The sequence below is a fragment of the Podarcis liolepis genome (assembly GCF_965112155.1).
Source record: "Podarcis liolepis genome assembly, chromosome: 16".
Classification (NCBI taxonomy): Eukaryota; Metazoa; Chordata; class Lepidosauria; order Squamata; family Lacertidae; genus Podarcis; species Podarcis liolepis.
Window position 1 is genome coordinate 3002777 of NC_139567.1, and position 14928 is coordinate 3017704.

Genomic DNA, 14928 nt, shown 5'->3' on the forward strand with positions numbered 1-14928 from the left:
TCACTGTATAGTGTGGAAGTGACCAGTGAGATTTGGTGGTAGGATTCTGGAGGCAGCAGGTGGAATGTGTGTGGGGGGGATGCATTTATGATGCTCCTGTCCCTGAATGACTCCCCACAGGTAGGAAACTGCTTCAACAGTGAGCAGGATAGGCCAGAACTTTTCTCCCTGATGTCCTAAGACAGGGATGGCCAAACCATGGTCCTCATTTTTGATTCAGGCACCACCCATTTTAGGAATTGGTCCTGCTCACAGTTGGCTTCAGCCCTGCTTACTGCCAGCATGCGCCCCTCAACCGATAGTTGCAGAGGGAATGCAGCCGTCAGCAAGGAAGTTTCCTAATGTTTCATTGTTTTCACTTGCAGGGAGGCTTTCATGTGAGGGAGCATCCCAAAGCAGGATCCCTCCACCTGCTGTCTGAAGCCATAGAGTCTATTCTCTCTACTCAAGATTCTCCCACCACTGCGTTTGGCTGGCTACCTGCGTCAGTCAGGCCTAAGATACACCTCTCTCTCAAGTCCTTGCTCAAATCCTTATCCCAGCAACCATGGGTGTAGCCAGGATTATTATTTTATTGGGGGGGGGGGAGGACTTTGTTAGCAGAGGCAGAACTGATGTGATTGGTCAGTTGCATTTTTCCACCTTTGCCACATTAAGCAGTTGGTCCCTTACCTTTCCCGCCCCAAACTGGCCACAGTGATCCATGCGACGGTCACCTCCAGGCTTGACTACTATAATTCGCTCTATGCCCTTGAAACTGTCCCAGAAACTCCAGTGGCTGCAGAATGTAGAATGCTGCAGCGAGGCTCCTCATGGGGTCCCTGCCATGAGAGCATATTCATCCAGTGCTTTACCAGTTGCACCGGCTCCCGGTGCATAGGGTCATGTTTAAGGTGCTGGTTTTGACCTTTAAAGCCCTTTGTGGCTTAGGGCCCATGTATTTACGGGACTGCCTCTCCTGGTCTGCCCTGCAGAAGACCTTAAGGTCCATAGTTTAGAGGTCCCTGGCCCTAAGGAAGTCAGACTATCCTCCACCAGGGCCAGAGCCTTTTCAGTGATGGCTCCGACCTGGTAGAATGCTCTGTCCCATGAGACCAGGGCCCTGCAGGATTTAACCTCCTTCCACAGGGCCTGTAAGTGTAGCCTTTTCAGGCTTGGCTTTCAATTTGAACTTAGCCTGATCTTTTATTCCACCCCCCCCCTGCTTTTTATGAAGATTACCCACTCTGGGATCCCACAGCTAATTCTCCCCTGGTCTCCTTGCTGGCCCAAATAGGGCTAATTTAGCCAGCTAGCCCTGGTGATCATCTAATGTTTATTGGATGGTTTTCCCCCTTAAAGTGATTTTTGAATTTATTGTTATTCACGCATTTATACTGTATTTTATGCTGTTTTTTGTTGTATCACAATTAAGTGTTTTAAATTTGTTGTTAGCCGCCCTGAGCCCTGTTTTCTGAACCGGGAAGGGTGGGGTATAAATAAAAAAATTATTATTTATTATTACTTGATGGGGGGGGAGCAGCCCCCCCTGGCTATGCATCCCCCATCATCCCTGAGCACTGTCAATCCTGGCTAGAACTGATGGGAATTGGAGACAGCAACCTATGGAGGGCCAAAGGTTCTTCAATGGACTGCAGGCTCTGCTTCCATCTATACAGTGCAGAGAAAGGCCTGTGTGGGTGAACAAGGCCTACCAGGGGTTTTACCACATTCTGAACCCTCACCTGACATTATCTGTGCTGCAAATTGACCCACAGGGACAAGCATGACGGAGAAGGGATATTTAATAGAGATATTAATACGGCTTTTAAGAAGACAATAGGACCAAGGAAAACTGCGTTAGGAATTTGGAAGAATTGGAATACAAAATGGAAGCCAACATACTCAAGGTGGACGCCATTAAAATATATGCAGGAGGGTCAAAGGGAACCGGGTTGGTGGAAGAAATTAGAAGATCAGGGATTTTATAAATTAAAAGATATGTTCAATGAAGAAGGGAATTTAATTACAAAAAAGTTTTTTTAGAAAAAATAGGAAAACAATATTGGCTGAAAGTGCAAGGACTTTATGATTTAATAAAAACGGAAAGAGTAGAGGAAACGATGAGGACAGAAATGAAAACAGATATGGTGCTGAACAAAAGACAAATAACGGAGAAAGGGATAGCAGGGATGTTATATAAACTGATGATAAGTGACAAAGAAAGAATGATAAGGATAATCCAGATTAAATGGGAGCAGGAAGGTATGATCCTTCCAAACACGGCCCAAGAACTGATGAAGAATATAAACAATATTAAAATAGAAAAGTATAAAGAATTAAGTAGAATTTTTTTATTAAAATGGTATAGAACTCCGGCACAAATGGCGTATATAGTGAAAGGGTTTAGTCCCAAATGGTGGCATTGTGGTCAGGAAAAAGGACTATATTCACACATGTGGTGGGAATGTAATCTGGTTAAGGAATATTGGCAAAAGATTATAAAGGTAATTTCTGGACTATTTCAAATAAACATAGAAGTTAATAGGGATTTGTTATTTTTGGGAATACTGGGAAATAACAAAGTAAAGAGTAATAAGCAAGAGTTGTACAAGATTATGATTCTAGCTGGAATGGCAGTTATTGCTTTGGGATGGAAAGAAAAGGCCAAATGGGGTATGGAAAAATGGAATGATTATGTTTTTGAACACGTACAATCAGAAATATTCACACAGATAGTGGTAGAGGATAGATGGGAAAATAAATGACAAAGAATCACAAATAAATGGGCATTTTACAGGAACTGGATAGAAAGAGGGGAGCCAACCCTAACATACAAGCTCGAATGAACAGACTGTGTACATGGATAAAAATATGAAGAAGGAAGGCCTGACCGGGGGGGGGGGTTTGGAGTGGGGAGGGAGGGGAAAAGAAAAGAAAAAGTAAACCGGATGGTATTTTGAATGGATTTTGTTATGTCAGCCTTTTTTTCAGAAACCATATATATTAATATTATGTAGTTAGGCTTTGTAGTATGAATGAATTTTGTTCTGTATTCTTTGTTTTATAGAATATATATAATAATGTTATGTTACTAAGCAAATTTAATAAAACAAGCATGACGGTTAGCACTTTCCTTTTTTAATTGTCTGCTCTGAGCTAAGAGATACCTGCCACGGACACATGGATTTCCACAGACTTGTTTTGTTGTGCAGTCCTACCAGACTTCCACAAAATGGTGGGTTAAAAATAAAATTTTAAAGTGTGGCTGCCTCCCTCCTGACTCCACCAGCAGCCTTGGCAAGAGGTGGTGTGGTGATAGATGGCACTATTAAAAAAATTCCTGCCCACACAATATGTCCACAGATGCATAACATGGAATGGCATGTTGAATTTGTTCTTACATCACTCTCAGTGGTTTGGGATAATGCAAAGTAAATGATGGGAAAGTGCAGGTTGCCCCTTGGATGAGAAGAGTGTTGCATGGAAAACATGGGGTGGATCAAATCCACTTTAAACTGCCATGTGTACACTGCCTAAGATATCTGAGTTGTTTTTATTTCTTTCCATTTAACATCTTGCTTTAATACCTTCATCTTGCATCTTAAGTTTATTGCTGACATTTTTTGGGAATGTTTTTTAAAATTATATTTATACTACCTCTTCATTTTATTATTTTCATTTTATTTCACCAGAAATCCACAAAAATACATTATGAAAATCTGTATTTATTCCTGTATATACTACACACCACACCTTGTAACAGAATACACCTATAAAACTCGGAGAATCACAGAATGGTAGAGTTGATCCTCATGTTAGTACAAATCTTTGGAGCGGGTCTTTGGTTTTCTGGAGAATTTGTAAACAAAACGAAGCTCCATCATTCTCCTGCTTTGTTCCTTTTGCCAGTGTTTATTTGGGAGTCAACTTTTCTGTAAGGCTGATACGCCATATTCTCTTGCACCGAGCATTACATTCGCACCTTCCAAAATGTGGCTATAACTATAGGTGCTGCTACCAAGAGAAATCCAGTTAGCAGCATATCCACCAAGTCCTGACTGTCATTGGAAACAGATTGGGTAACGCAAGCTCGGGAGACTTTGTTACATGCGGATGCGTCTTCCTCATTGCCACGGCGGAGACCCTTGTAGTAAAGCGGGGAACGCACCCCAAACCCCCCGCGGAGTCTCCGCGCGCCCCTGCATGTGCTCCCGAGTTGGCCCGTGAAGTCATCACAAGGCGCTGCTCTTTGCAAACCTGCCATGCGTTGCAAGCCCGCAGGCTGCATGCCCGCCTGCCTTAACTCACTCCCCGATCTGGAGAAGAGGAACCTTCTAGTTTATGTCGGCAAGCCTCGTAAGCCGCCTTCCTTCGAGCCAGCAGCAGCCCAAGTCAACTTGACTGTGCCTGCTTGCATTCGGAGCGTGGCATAGTAGTAGTAGTAGTAGTAATAATAATGATGAAAATAAAAATAGTAGTAGTAGAGTACTTCGCTTTCCCCTTTGCAGCGGGGCGGGAGCAAGGCAGGACCCGATCCCGCCCAGTGGGCGAGAGCCTGGCTCTTTCTGTTCCCGGGGATTTGCTGGCCGGCCTGTGAGTCACGGCGCGCGCCTGCAGGATTGCAGCTGGGCTGCCGGGAGGCTGCGGCGCGGGGCGGCCCTTGCCAATGGCTCGCCAGCTTTTGCGCGCAGCCATTGGCCGGCGGGGGGGCGGGGGTGTTACTTGAAGAAGTGAACTTTCTCCCCTCCTCCTCCTCCTCCTTCCCTGCGCGCTCGCTCTCTTCTTCCCGGCAGCAGCAGCTGCCGCCTGGCTGGGGCTGGGGCTGGGATGGCGCTGAGCTGCGGCGTCGGGGGCAGAAGCGGCAGCCCGGCTGGGGCGGCGGGCGGCCCCGCGGCGGCGGCGGGTCCCGGGCTGCTGATGGAGGTGGAGAGCCCCCCCGGCGAGGAGGAGTACGAGAGCCTGCCCCCCAGCGCCACCCTGGGCACGCACATGATGGCCGGGGCGGTGGCCGGCATCCTGGAGCACACGGTCATGTACCCCGTGGACTCCGTCAAGGTGAGCCGGCGGGAGGGCGCGCGGCGGGGGAGCCCGGAGACCCGGGGCAGGGGCGCGCTTCCCCCCGCGAGGGACCTTCCGCTGCCCCCTTTCGGGCGAGTCCTGGTTGTCCGAGTGGCAGCGGCTGCCATGTGTTTCTTTCGCCCTCGCGTGGCTCCCGAGCGCCGCTCCCCTTCGCCTTTGACTTCAGGAGAGCGAGACTGGGGGGCACGTCCCGGGCAGGGCTTTTGAGTCGGGCTGCGCTGCAGCATGGCACTGCCATCTGGGCTCTTACAAGCAACATCTCTGTAAAGGTCGCAACCGACAACCCCCCCCCCTAAAGTCAAGAGGGGCATGTTTTGCTGGCTGCCCTCCGCCACCCATACCCTCAAATTGCCATTTCTTGTCTTGACACTACTTACAAATAGGCTCCACTCACTCTGCATATTTATGCAGTCTAATAATAGTTGTGCTTCAGCACTGCAGCTGGAAATGCTGTTTGTGCTAATGACGGTGCTTAGACTTGAGACTAAGGATGCATATACATTCAAAGCACATTCTTCCTCCACCCTGAATCTCAGGAACTGGAGTTTACTACAATTCCTGACACCCTTAACAAACTACAGTTCCCAGGATTTAAAAAATATATTTTACTAGGGGAGTGTGTGCTTTAAAATATATGTCGCGTACGCAGCCTAAGAGATGCTGATGTTCTGTGCAGTGAATCATTGGCAGAGAGCACCCCTCTTAACCAGTCAGTGGACCAGGGGGACTAGGCTAGTCCCCTAAATGTGCCTAGTAAATTAGAGTATTAAAGCCTGGCGCTTCCTTCCCAAAGCCCAGGAAGCTTCTGTCCAGCTTAGGGAGGGATGTGTGTGACCCCCGCCCCCAATCGTCCTCACACTATGAAAAATTTCACTGCACACCACTGCTAGTTTCTCCAGTTCTTAGCCCAATGCACTGGGCACTGTTAACCCCGTGAATAATCATTATGTTATCACAGTCAGGATTAAGGAGGGAATGTGCCTAATTCATGTTAGTGAGAATACAGTAGGAGGAATGGTGGCTGCAGGACTTGGTGTTCTCCTGCTGCTAAATATTAAATTTCTAGGTAATCTTCAATCTGGAGTAAAAGTCTTGTCTCCTTTCCCCCATTCTCAGTTTAGCAGCCCTTCTCCTGTGTTCTGTTACTTGGAGATGACTGCACCACCTTCCTAGATGAACAGGTGAACTGCTTTCCCTCCTGTCATTTCAGTTGGTGGTTGGCTCTTACCAGGCACTTCGCAGGAGTATTTAGAAGTGAGCTCTGGTGACCATTTTGGCATTATTGCCGAAGAGGCATCATGGAGTTCCCCTGCCCATCTGCCAGCAAGCCTGCATTATCCAATTTCTTGACATATAGTGGTACCTCAGGTTAAGTACTTAATTTGTTCTGGAGGTCCGTACTTAACCTGAAACTGTTCTTAACCTGAAGCACCACTTTAGCTAATGGGGCCTCCTGCTGCTGCCGCACCGCCGGAGTGCAATTTCTGTTCTCATCCTGAAGCAAAGTTCTTAACCTGAAGCACTATTTCTGGGTTAGCAGAGTCTGTAACCTGAATCGTATGTAACCTGAGGTACCACTGTATATGTGTATGTTCATTGTTAAAATCAATTGCCAGTGGAATCCTAAGCATATTTGTTCAGAATCCAGTCCCATTATGTCCAGCAAAACTGAGCTGGAAGGAAGTATGCATAGGATTGCAGCCTATAGAACTCAGACTAATGTTAACGTTGCCTTAACAAAAAAAAAAAGACCCACTCTTCCCACCCCTCATTGATCAGGTTTAATCTCATTTGCAAACACACATTCATTGAATCATAGAACTGTGGATTTAGAAGGAACCACCAAGGGTCATCTAGACCGTTCCACTGTTGAACAGCTCTTACTGTCAGAAAGTTCCTCCTGATGTTTAGTTGGAATCTCCTTTCATCTAACTTGAAACCACTGGTTCAAGTCCTCCCCTCCAGAGCAGGAGAAAACAAGCTTGCTTCCTCTTCCATGCAACAGCCCTTTAGATATTTGAAGATGCTGTCATTCTACGTTCTCTAGCAATATTTAGTATAATAGGCTAATGCTTTCTGCCACTCACTTGATTGCAAAAGCAGTCTGGCAGCAGGGTTGTCTGGTAACAGCATGGGCGTGTGCCTGACGTTACAACGCTCATTAACAAAAATGTGGCAATGTGCTACTTGCTTGCCTTGCGAAGCCCACTCTGGTTTGGAGCAGGAATTCGTGTGTTGCTCAAGAATGAGGGAAAATGCAGCTGGGTGGCTGGCTTCCCTCCCTTGGTTGTTTTTGTGGCTGGGTGGCGATTCCCTGATCTCAAGTTTTGCTAAGTTCAATCTTGAATGCCAGGACATTTTTCAAGGCTTGACTTGGGAGTAGCTGCCTCCTGTCTGCTATACATGGGGCGCAGCAAATGTGCCTGCTCTGTGGGAAGGCCACAGCTCAAAAAGCGAGTGTGAGCTTTGCACGCAGAAGGTCCCAGGTTCAATCCCTGGGGAAGAACCCTGGAGAGCCTCTGCCAGTCAGTGTAGACATTATTGGTCTGGTCTGGTCTGACTTGGTATAAGGCAGCTTCCTATGTTCATGCTATCGCTCTGACATCTGCTGCAGCAGTGGAAATCCTGTACACATTTTAAAACATCTTCATACGTTTCCCATGGTACTTCAAGGAACATTGGTTTTCACACCGCCATTTCACCTTCCACATAGCATGTATATCTGCCCCTCATTTGACCAAACTCTTTAATATTCTCAACTCTTTACTTGAAGTCTACCTAGAGGGATGATGCTTCTAATCAGAGTTGGGGAAATATTTCAGATTCCTAGAACCCAGCGTCAGTATTTTAGGAGATAGTCAAGGAAATATTTTAGGATCTTGGGGATAGGCCCCCCCAGCTCAGAGTGTCTGGGCATCTAGTGATTAGGTACCAGGAATCTGATTGGCCCAGCTCCTACCTGAGGGAGGTGGTATTTTGAGTTGGAGGGTGGCCATGGTAGTTTAGGGCTGGGCGCAGAGCCAGGACAGAAAGCAGGGCTGGCTCAAGACATTTTGGTACCTGAGGTGAAACACAAAATGGCACCATGAAACAATGAGTGGAGATCTACATTGGGAACAAGGGGGTAATAAAAATCTACATCGGGATCTGCTGCCCCTGTAGATCCTGCTGTCTGAGGCAGTTGCCTCACCTTGCCTCATGGGTCGGCCAGCCCTGCCGAGCGTTTGGTGATGGAACGGTGCTGAAGGATCAAGTGGCATAAGCTGAGATGCAGCCTTGGCGTTTTGAGGTCAGAGTCCATCTTGTATTGTCCTATTGTAGCTTCCACTGTTATAAAACAAATTGCCTGCTTTCCTTTTCCAAGTGTCAAGTTAATAATACTCAAGCTTGTGCAACGAGGAGCTAACCTGTTGGACCCCTTTGTAAAGTGGATTAAACACATTAAATTCTTTTGCGTGTGAGAGAAATGCTGGTAAATAAGCAGTAATGACTGGTTTGGTGGTGATTCAGTCATCTCTGTGTAATCCTTTGCTGAAGGTGGCAGGTGCAGGTGAACTTGTAGGAGCTGTTTGAAGTGGGAGCAGTGGGGTAGGTGAAGTAAAAAAAGAGACACACTTGCACACCCTTTTAATAAAGGGCAGCACTGAACATGGGCAGAGCGCCTTTCCCAAACCCCGGAGCCAAGTGTAGCTTTCCCCAACACATTTCGAATGAAGTAGAGAAGCAGGTAACAAGGTTGTCACTGAGACTTGAGCCTGGGTCGGTACTATTGTTTGAAAAAAAGAAGCATGGTCTTCATTGTTCATTCCCATAAATTTGAAGCTTGCTGTTGATGATAGATAGTCCCCTCTGGTGTACCACATCCAAAACGTAGGGCAGGATTCTATACCAAATTGTGCATAGCTTCTTACTCCCCATCTCCTTGCACTGAGTGGACTCAACAAATGCACTTATATTTTTCTTGGTATAATGCAGTGTAATCTTAACATCCAAAACACACAGGAATGCAGGAAGCCGCCTTCTACTGAGTCAGACTGTTGGTCCCTCTAGCTCAGTATTGTTTACCGTGATTGGAACCTGCTCTCCAGGGTCTCAGGCAAGCGCCTTTCCTAGTCCGGCCCGGAGATGCGGAGAATTGGAACTGGGACCACCTGCACACAAGGAAGATTCTCTGCCATGGAGCTGTGGATGGTCCTTGGTTGGTTATATTGCTTGCAGCAGTGAATGCTGGAGGATGGCAGGACTTTTCTAAATATGTCAGATGTAAGTGAGCATAGTTTTTGAAAACTAACATTAAACGGCTCTACTCATTTGGATTTGTGACTGCTGTTTAAGAAGTGGATGATGGTAAGAACATTTTCACGCCTTTACATTTTTATAAACTCTTGAAGCATTATTATTACTATTAGTATTAGTATTAAAATTTGCTTACCGCCTTTCATCTAAAGATTCCAGGGTGGTTCACATTATAAAAATACAAAATGAGAATACAAAATACATAATAAAACAAAAATAAACCAATAACCTCCCTCCCACATTAGAAAGCCATAGAATGTTAATCAGCCAAATGCCCAGTTAAGAGTTCTTGGCTTGACATAATCTAGAATTTGTCATAGACCTTTTATCAGGATCGTTATGCATGCTAGAGAATTTGGGTTGGGGTTCTTCCATATTGTTAGGTGATGAGACCCCCCCCCCCAGTTCAAAGCCCAGTGGAATAGGAGAAATGGAGTCCCACTCCAAAGCCCAGTCCGGGGGGGGGGGGAGATGAGGGACTAAGTCAATTTCAGCATCTCACAGTTTCTTATTATTCAATTCTTAAGTTCAGCTATCCACATTTCTGTATCAGTTTGTGAATTTTATTTTATGTTCTCATGAAAATCCACCAGAATTTTAGTGCAGATTTTTCCTAATATGCATATATTTGTAAGCAGTGTTGCCTAATGCACACATTTTTGAAAAGCATGTTTCCCTGATATAATGCATTTTTTGTGCTTTTTTCTGCACACTAGTATATGCATTTTTGTACACATTCATGGCTAGCAAATTGCATTGCAGAATTTGGAGCAGAATTTGGAAGGATGACTGAGTTTCAGTTCATGCATTATTTTGGAAAGTACACATTAGGTAGGTGTGCCTTTAAATATGAAATGAATTTGACACCCCGCCCCCCCATCCTTATTCCCTGGCAGTATGGTAGGAGAATACAGAATGCGGACACTGCCAGGCAGATTTGGGGTGAGCTACATAATGACGGTCATTGCATAGCTAACAAATGGTTAGAGTTCAGCAGGTGGTTTAGGGAGTTGTATATCACATGTAGGAGGAAGTGGAGACTTCTGAGTTTGGTGACGGGTCCCCTTTCTTCACTCTTTTATGGATAAGGAACTTAAAATCATTTCCTCTACGACTGAAGGAAGATGCTTCCTTTGAAGAACTACGTCACCTGGCTTATGAAACCATCTTTGAGTACTCCTTTTAATTTTTCCAAGGTGGTGATTTGGCAGGCTTAAAGGTTTAGAGTGTTGTAAAACATGTTAAAGAAACAAGGGAGGTGGAGGGACAGGGAGAGCCTTATTGGCATTAAATTACGTGATAAATCTCAGCTTGGTGAACTTGAAAATGTGGATATGTGCTGAACACTTTGCCGTTCAATGTATAGCAGTAATTGGTGAAAGCTGATCTGTGCTAATTGCAAAAACAAATAAATTTCATGTTAATTGTAAAATAGTGACATATACATACACCTGAACACCCAGGGGCAATCTACAGTTAAAAACATAACAAAAAAGAGAAAAATAAATCATCAGTTTTTTAAGGCAGTTATGCTAAGTAGACCAGGTCTTGAAGCCTCGTGGTTTCATGGAATGTTTGACAGCTGTCAGTTGACCATCACAACAACTATAGTTTTTGGTGGAGTCGAACTCTGCTGCCCATGCAAAGAGAGCTTTTTAAGGGGTTCCCTTGTCTTCCTTACCCCTCTCCCTGTTTGGACATCTCCTCCCCACTCTGGGCTTTGGTCTCTCTATCTCTCATTGGGATGAGAAACCTTCATCCCACCAGAAATGGTTGGGCTACAACTCCAGCAGCTGTGACTATGGATCATGCTTGTTGAGGCTGATACAGTTTGTACCCCAGTAGCATTTGTGAGCCACAGGTAACCCATTTATCCCCTGTTCTTTCCATCCCTGCCCCCCTAGAGCCATATACCTTGAAGCTGATTTCTGTGTTGACTGGGGTCATGCCCACACAGTACATTTAAAGCATATTTATACTCCAGTAGTCATGTCTTCCCCAAAAGAATCTTGGGAAATGTGGTTTGTTAAGGTTACTGGGAATCATAGTTCTCTGAGGAGTCTTCTAAGAACTCACAGCACCCTTAACGGATCCTATAAACTGAATTTCTTAAGGGTGCCAAGAGTTGTTAGGAGACCCCAAGAGAGCTACCATTCCCAGCACCCTTAACAAACTTCACTTCCCAGGATTCTTTGGGGGAAGACTATTAAAGTGGTATAAGAGGGGTTTGAATGCATGGTGTGGCTGTGACCTGGTTCTTCAAGGCTGCAGGGGCTTGAATTGCATTCCTAGAAAACTTGGGAGGTGCTGTGGCTGAACAGGAGCCCTTTGGACAAAAAGTATGTCCTCTGCCATTTGGCGATGGTCCTGAGCTCTTCTCTTCCTGCAGCAAATGGCAAATTTCTCAACTGAGTCTGTGCATGGGAGATGAAAAGTTTCAAATCCTCTGGCCTGGTTTTTGTTTAGTGTGCATTTACAGACAAAATGTGGAGTAGGAGTTTTTGTATGTGCAGTTGAAAAGTTGATAATATCCACTTTGGAGGAAAAAAATGGGTTGGGGCAGGAAGCTAGATACATTCAGTGTGTGTGTTTATCTAGCGCTTAAATTACAGGTATCATCAGGGTCAGCAGGTAAACAAATTTTGTTAAGATAGAATGTGCTCAGATTCCGTACTTAACACTGTCCATATCTTATTAAAAGACACCACTCTTGGGGGCCAGGCATGTCTCTTTTTCACCTTCAGTGGCAGGTGACACTTTGTTATAAACACCTTCATATGCTCCTTGTTTTGGTGTCTGAACTTAGGCAGAATCATTATTGAACTGTTTCTGTATAGTAGTTAAAAGATATTGATTCCTGGGGAGAAACTCCCCCCCCATACAGAGTAAGCAAGCAGTCCAGGATGCTTCGTGTTCATATTGCTTTTGGGGACTTGTGCAGTTGGAAAATCTGCTTTTTAAAAACTATGCCTACGGCTGTGGAGTTCACTTCATGTGGGTTGAAGGATCCAGGAAGCAACACAGCAGAAGCCAAATTCATGGTTCTCAGAAGTCCTATGACACATGATACCCGATGTTACTCAAATTGCAGTAGACATATTGAAATCAGTTGAGTTAAGAAACTTCAGTTTGACTTAGTTGGCTATCAACTTTTAATTTGGGGGTTGCTGGGAGAGATGGTTGTTCTGTGTTCAGGCCTTCCAGTTCCACCACAAGTGCTGAAAAACCAACAACTGCCTTGTTAGCCACCTATTACGGTACATCATTCATATTATTACATGGACCTCAATATTCGTGGGACTTCAATGAAAATTAAAATATTTTCTGTCCAGTCTTTCCACAGTGGAGTCTACAAGGCATCTTAACAAGCATGTTTCAAATACAGCTGTAACAAAAAATCTGAAATAATCCAGCTGCAAGGTAACTAAAGTATGAAATATAGGCTACAAAAGAGCAGCCTTCAATCAAGGACACTTAAAAGCTCTTTCAAATGAGACAGTCTTCAGAGGGTACAAGATTGCAAGCCATGTCTGGGTGAAGTTGGTGGGACTTACTTCTGCACAAAATAAAATGCATAAAAATGTGTGTACTCTGCTGAAAGGGACCTTGGGATTTGTTCTACAGCCGTCGAAGGTTGAAGTTTGTAAGCAAAAAGACAGGTCCTTTCTCTCAAGCGGCTGACAGTCAAGACCAGGGGTACACTATTTGTGACCCTCCAGATGTTGTTGGACTACACCTCCCATCATCCCTGATCACTAGTTGGGGCTGATGGTCATTGTAGTCCAGAAACATCTGAAGGGCCGTAGGCTGTGCACCCCTGTTCTAGATCATGGATCACCTGCCTGCTGTCTTACTGATGCTGCTGACTGGACCCCCAGCTCCCACCAGTCCCAGCCATTGTGGTCAGTGGGGATCTCTGCATGTTGGACATAGTATCCACACAACTTTGTAAATAAACCCATAAATCTTATCGGATTGCCGGAGTCTGGCAGAAGAGGGAACGAAAGCTCTGTCCTTCATGCAGTATTGTGGTCTTCATCAGAAGTTTGCTTGTGTGAAGCTCCTGTTTCTGACCTGAAGATCCATGCTGATTTTGCAGATACAGTGCTTGTCAGTGGTGGACCAAGGGTGCTCTGATCCACATATTGTAGACTGGCTTTTAGGCCCAAATCTTGAACGTGATGCTGTGTGTGTGAATTTCTGACTTGTGTGACCTATTTGTTTTGTTGTGCTAGGATCCTCCAATCTACCAGCCAGGAGTAGGTGCAGGAGAGGGGCTCCAGGATGCCCTGGGGTGCCATGAAAGATAGTCAGGGGTGCTGTAGGCAACACCGGCCTCTGTCCCTCTTTCCTTCCCTCCCTCCTCTGATGCCCTCTCTGCCTCCCAAAGGCTTGCACAGCGAATGGTGCCTCTGGGGCTGGCCAGGGGGTGCTTCCCAGGCCCCTGTGGGGCAGTGTGAGGAGGCAACTCTCTTTGGGGGGGAGGGCAGCTCAGAGACCAGGGACGGCAGCAGCAGTGGGCAGTGTTAGCAGCCAGCCTGTGACTTGCAGCTTGGGCAAGCATTGCATTGCTGTAGTTCGTTTGAATGAGGCGCTGGCTTCACGGAATGCTGCTTGGCTAAGTTTTTGCTTCCTTGCCCATCATGTTTAATCAGGACTTAGTGTATCTTCCGCATGTTTAAGAGGTTGCACAGGACCACTGAAAGACCGCAGGGTGAAATGCTTTCATTCCTTCTCTGTTGCAGGTTGCACATGGCCTTCTGAAATGACATTCCATACTTTTCCGTGTATAAGACTTTTTTTATTATTCCAAAAACATGTTCAAAATTTGAGGTCATCTTATACATGGGTAGTGCATTGTGGGGCCGTGGGATTGGTTGCTGCCGTGGGTTGGAGATTGTTATTGGTGGCTGCTGCAAGAGCTGTTGTTGATTGGCTGTTGCTGTGGCAATTGGGCGGGTGATTTCTTCTTTTTTCGGCAATGGGACAGAGAATAGTTTGCTTTGTTGACACGCATGAGTGGCATTGTCTATCCCCCCTCCCCATTTTCTTAATTTTGAGTCCCCCAAAATAGGGGGCGTGTTGTACACGGAAAAGTACGGTAACTGGGGGGAGATTTGGTTCTCTTCCCTTTTCTGCTCTCCTGCTTCCAGCAAAATTGGCTTCATGATGATTAAGTAGCTAAAGAGGAGCTTTTGCATCCCTCCCTGGCTGCACTGCTCTAATCCAGCAGGCAGTTATTCAAAAGTGTGCTTTGGCATGCTTTTCCAGAGTGTGTTGCCAGAGCTTGGCAGAATTAAGTGTACACAAAGTTGCTTCGCATGGCTTATGAGCACTTCCTGTTTTTTTGGATGAAAAACGGCTCTGCTTATCTTATGGGATATGTAGCAGGAGAGCCAGTGGTGTGAATCAAGACCTTCTATTGGTTCTAGTTTTTGAAAAATCTCTTTTCGAAATCTAAAACTAAACCTCCCTAAAATGAGAGGATGACAACTTTCAGACTGAGTTTCTAGGACAGAGCTTTCCAAACTGTGTGTCGCGATACTTTAGTGTGTCGGCTGCAGTGTGTAG

The 14928-nt window shown here is 45.6% G+C and overlaps 1 protein-coding gene across 3 annotated transcripts in view; it reads left to right on the plus strand.

Annotated features, from left to right (window-relative positions):
* The first annotated feature begins 1738 nt into the window (after window positions 1-1738).
* Window positions 1739-14928, plus strand: part of SLC25A37 (solute carrier family 25 member 37) — a 33497-nt gene continuing 20307 nt past the window's right edge. The window contains exons 1-2 of one of the 3 annotated variants that reach the window (XM_083480665.1): window positions 4941-5037; window positions 6178-6242. Coding sequence is in view for 2 of the 3 variants with exons in the window: in XM_083480662.1 (XP_083336788.1) it covers window positions 4810-5037 (228 nt within the window). In the remaining variant the exon portion in view is untranslated. Of the gene's footprint in view, window positions 1890-4794; window positions 5038-6177; window positions 6243-14928 lie in introns of those variants that run through there. The other 2 variants (XM_083480664.1, XM_083480662.1) reach the window with 2 other exon arrangements.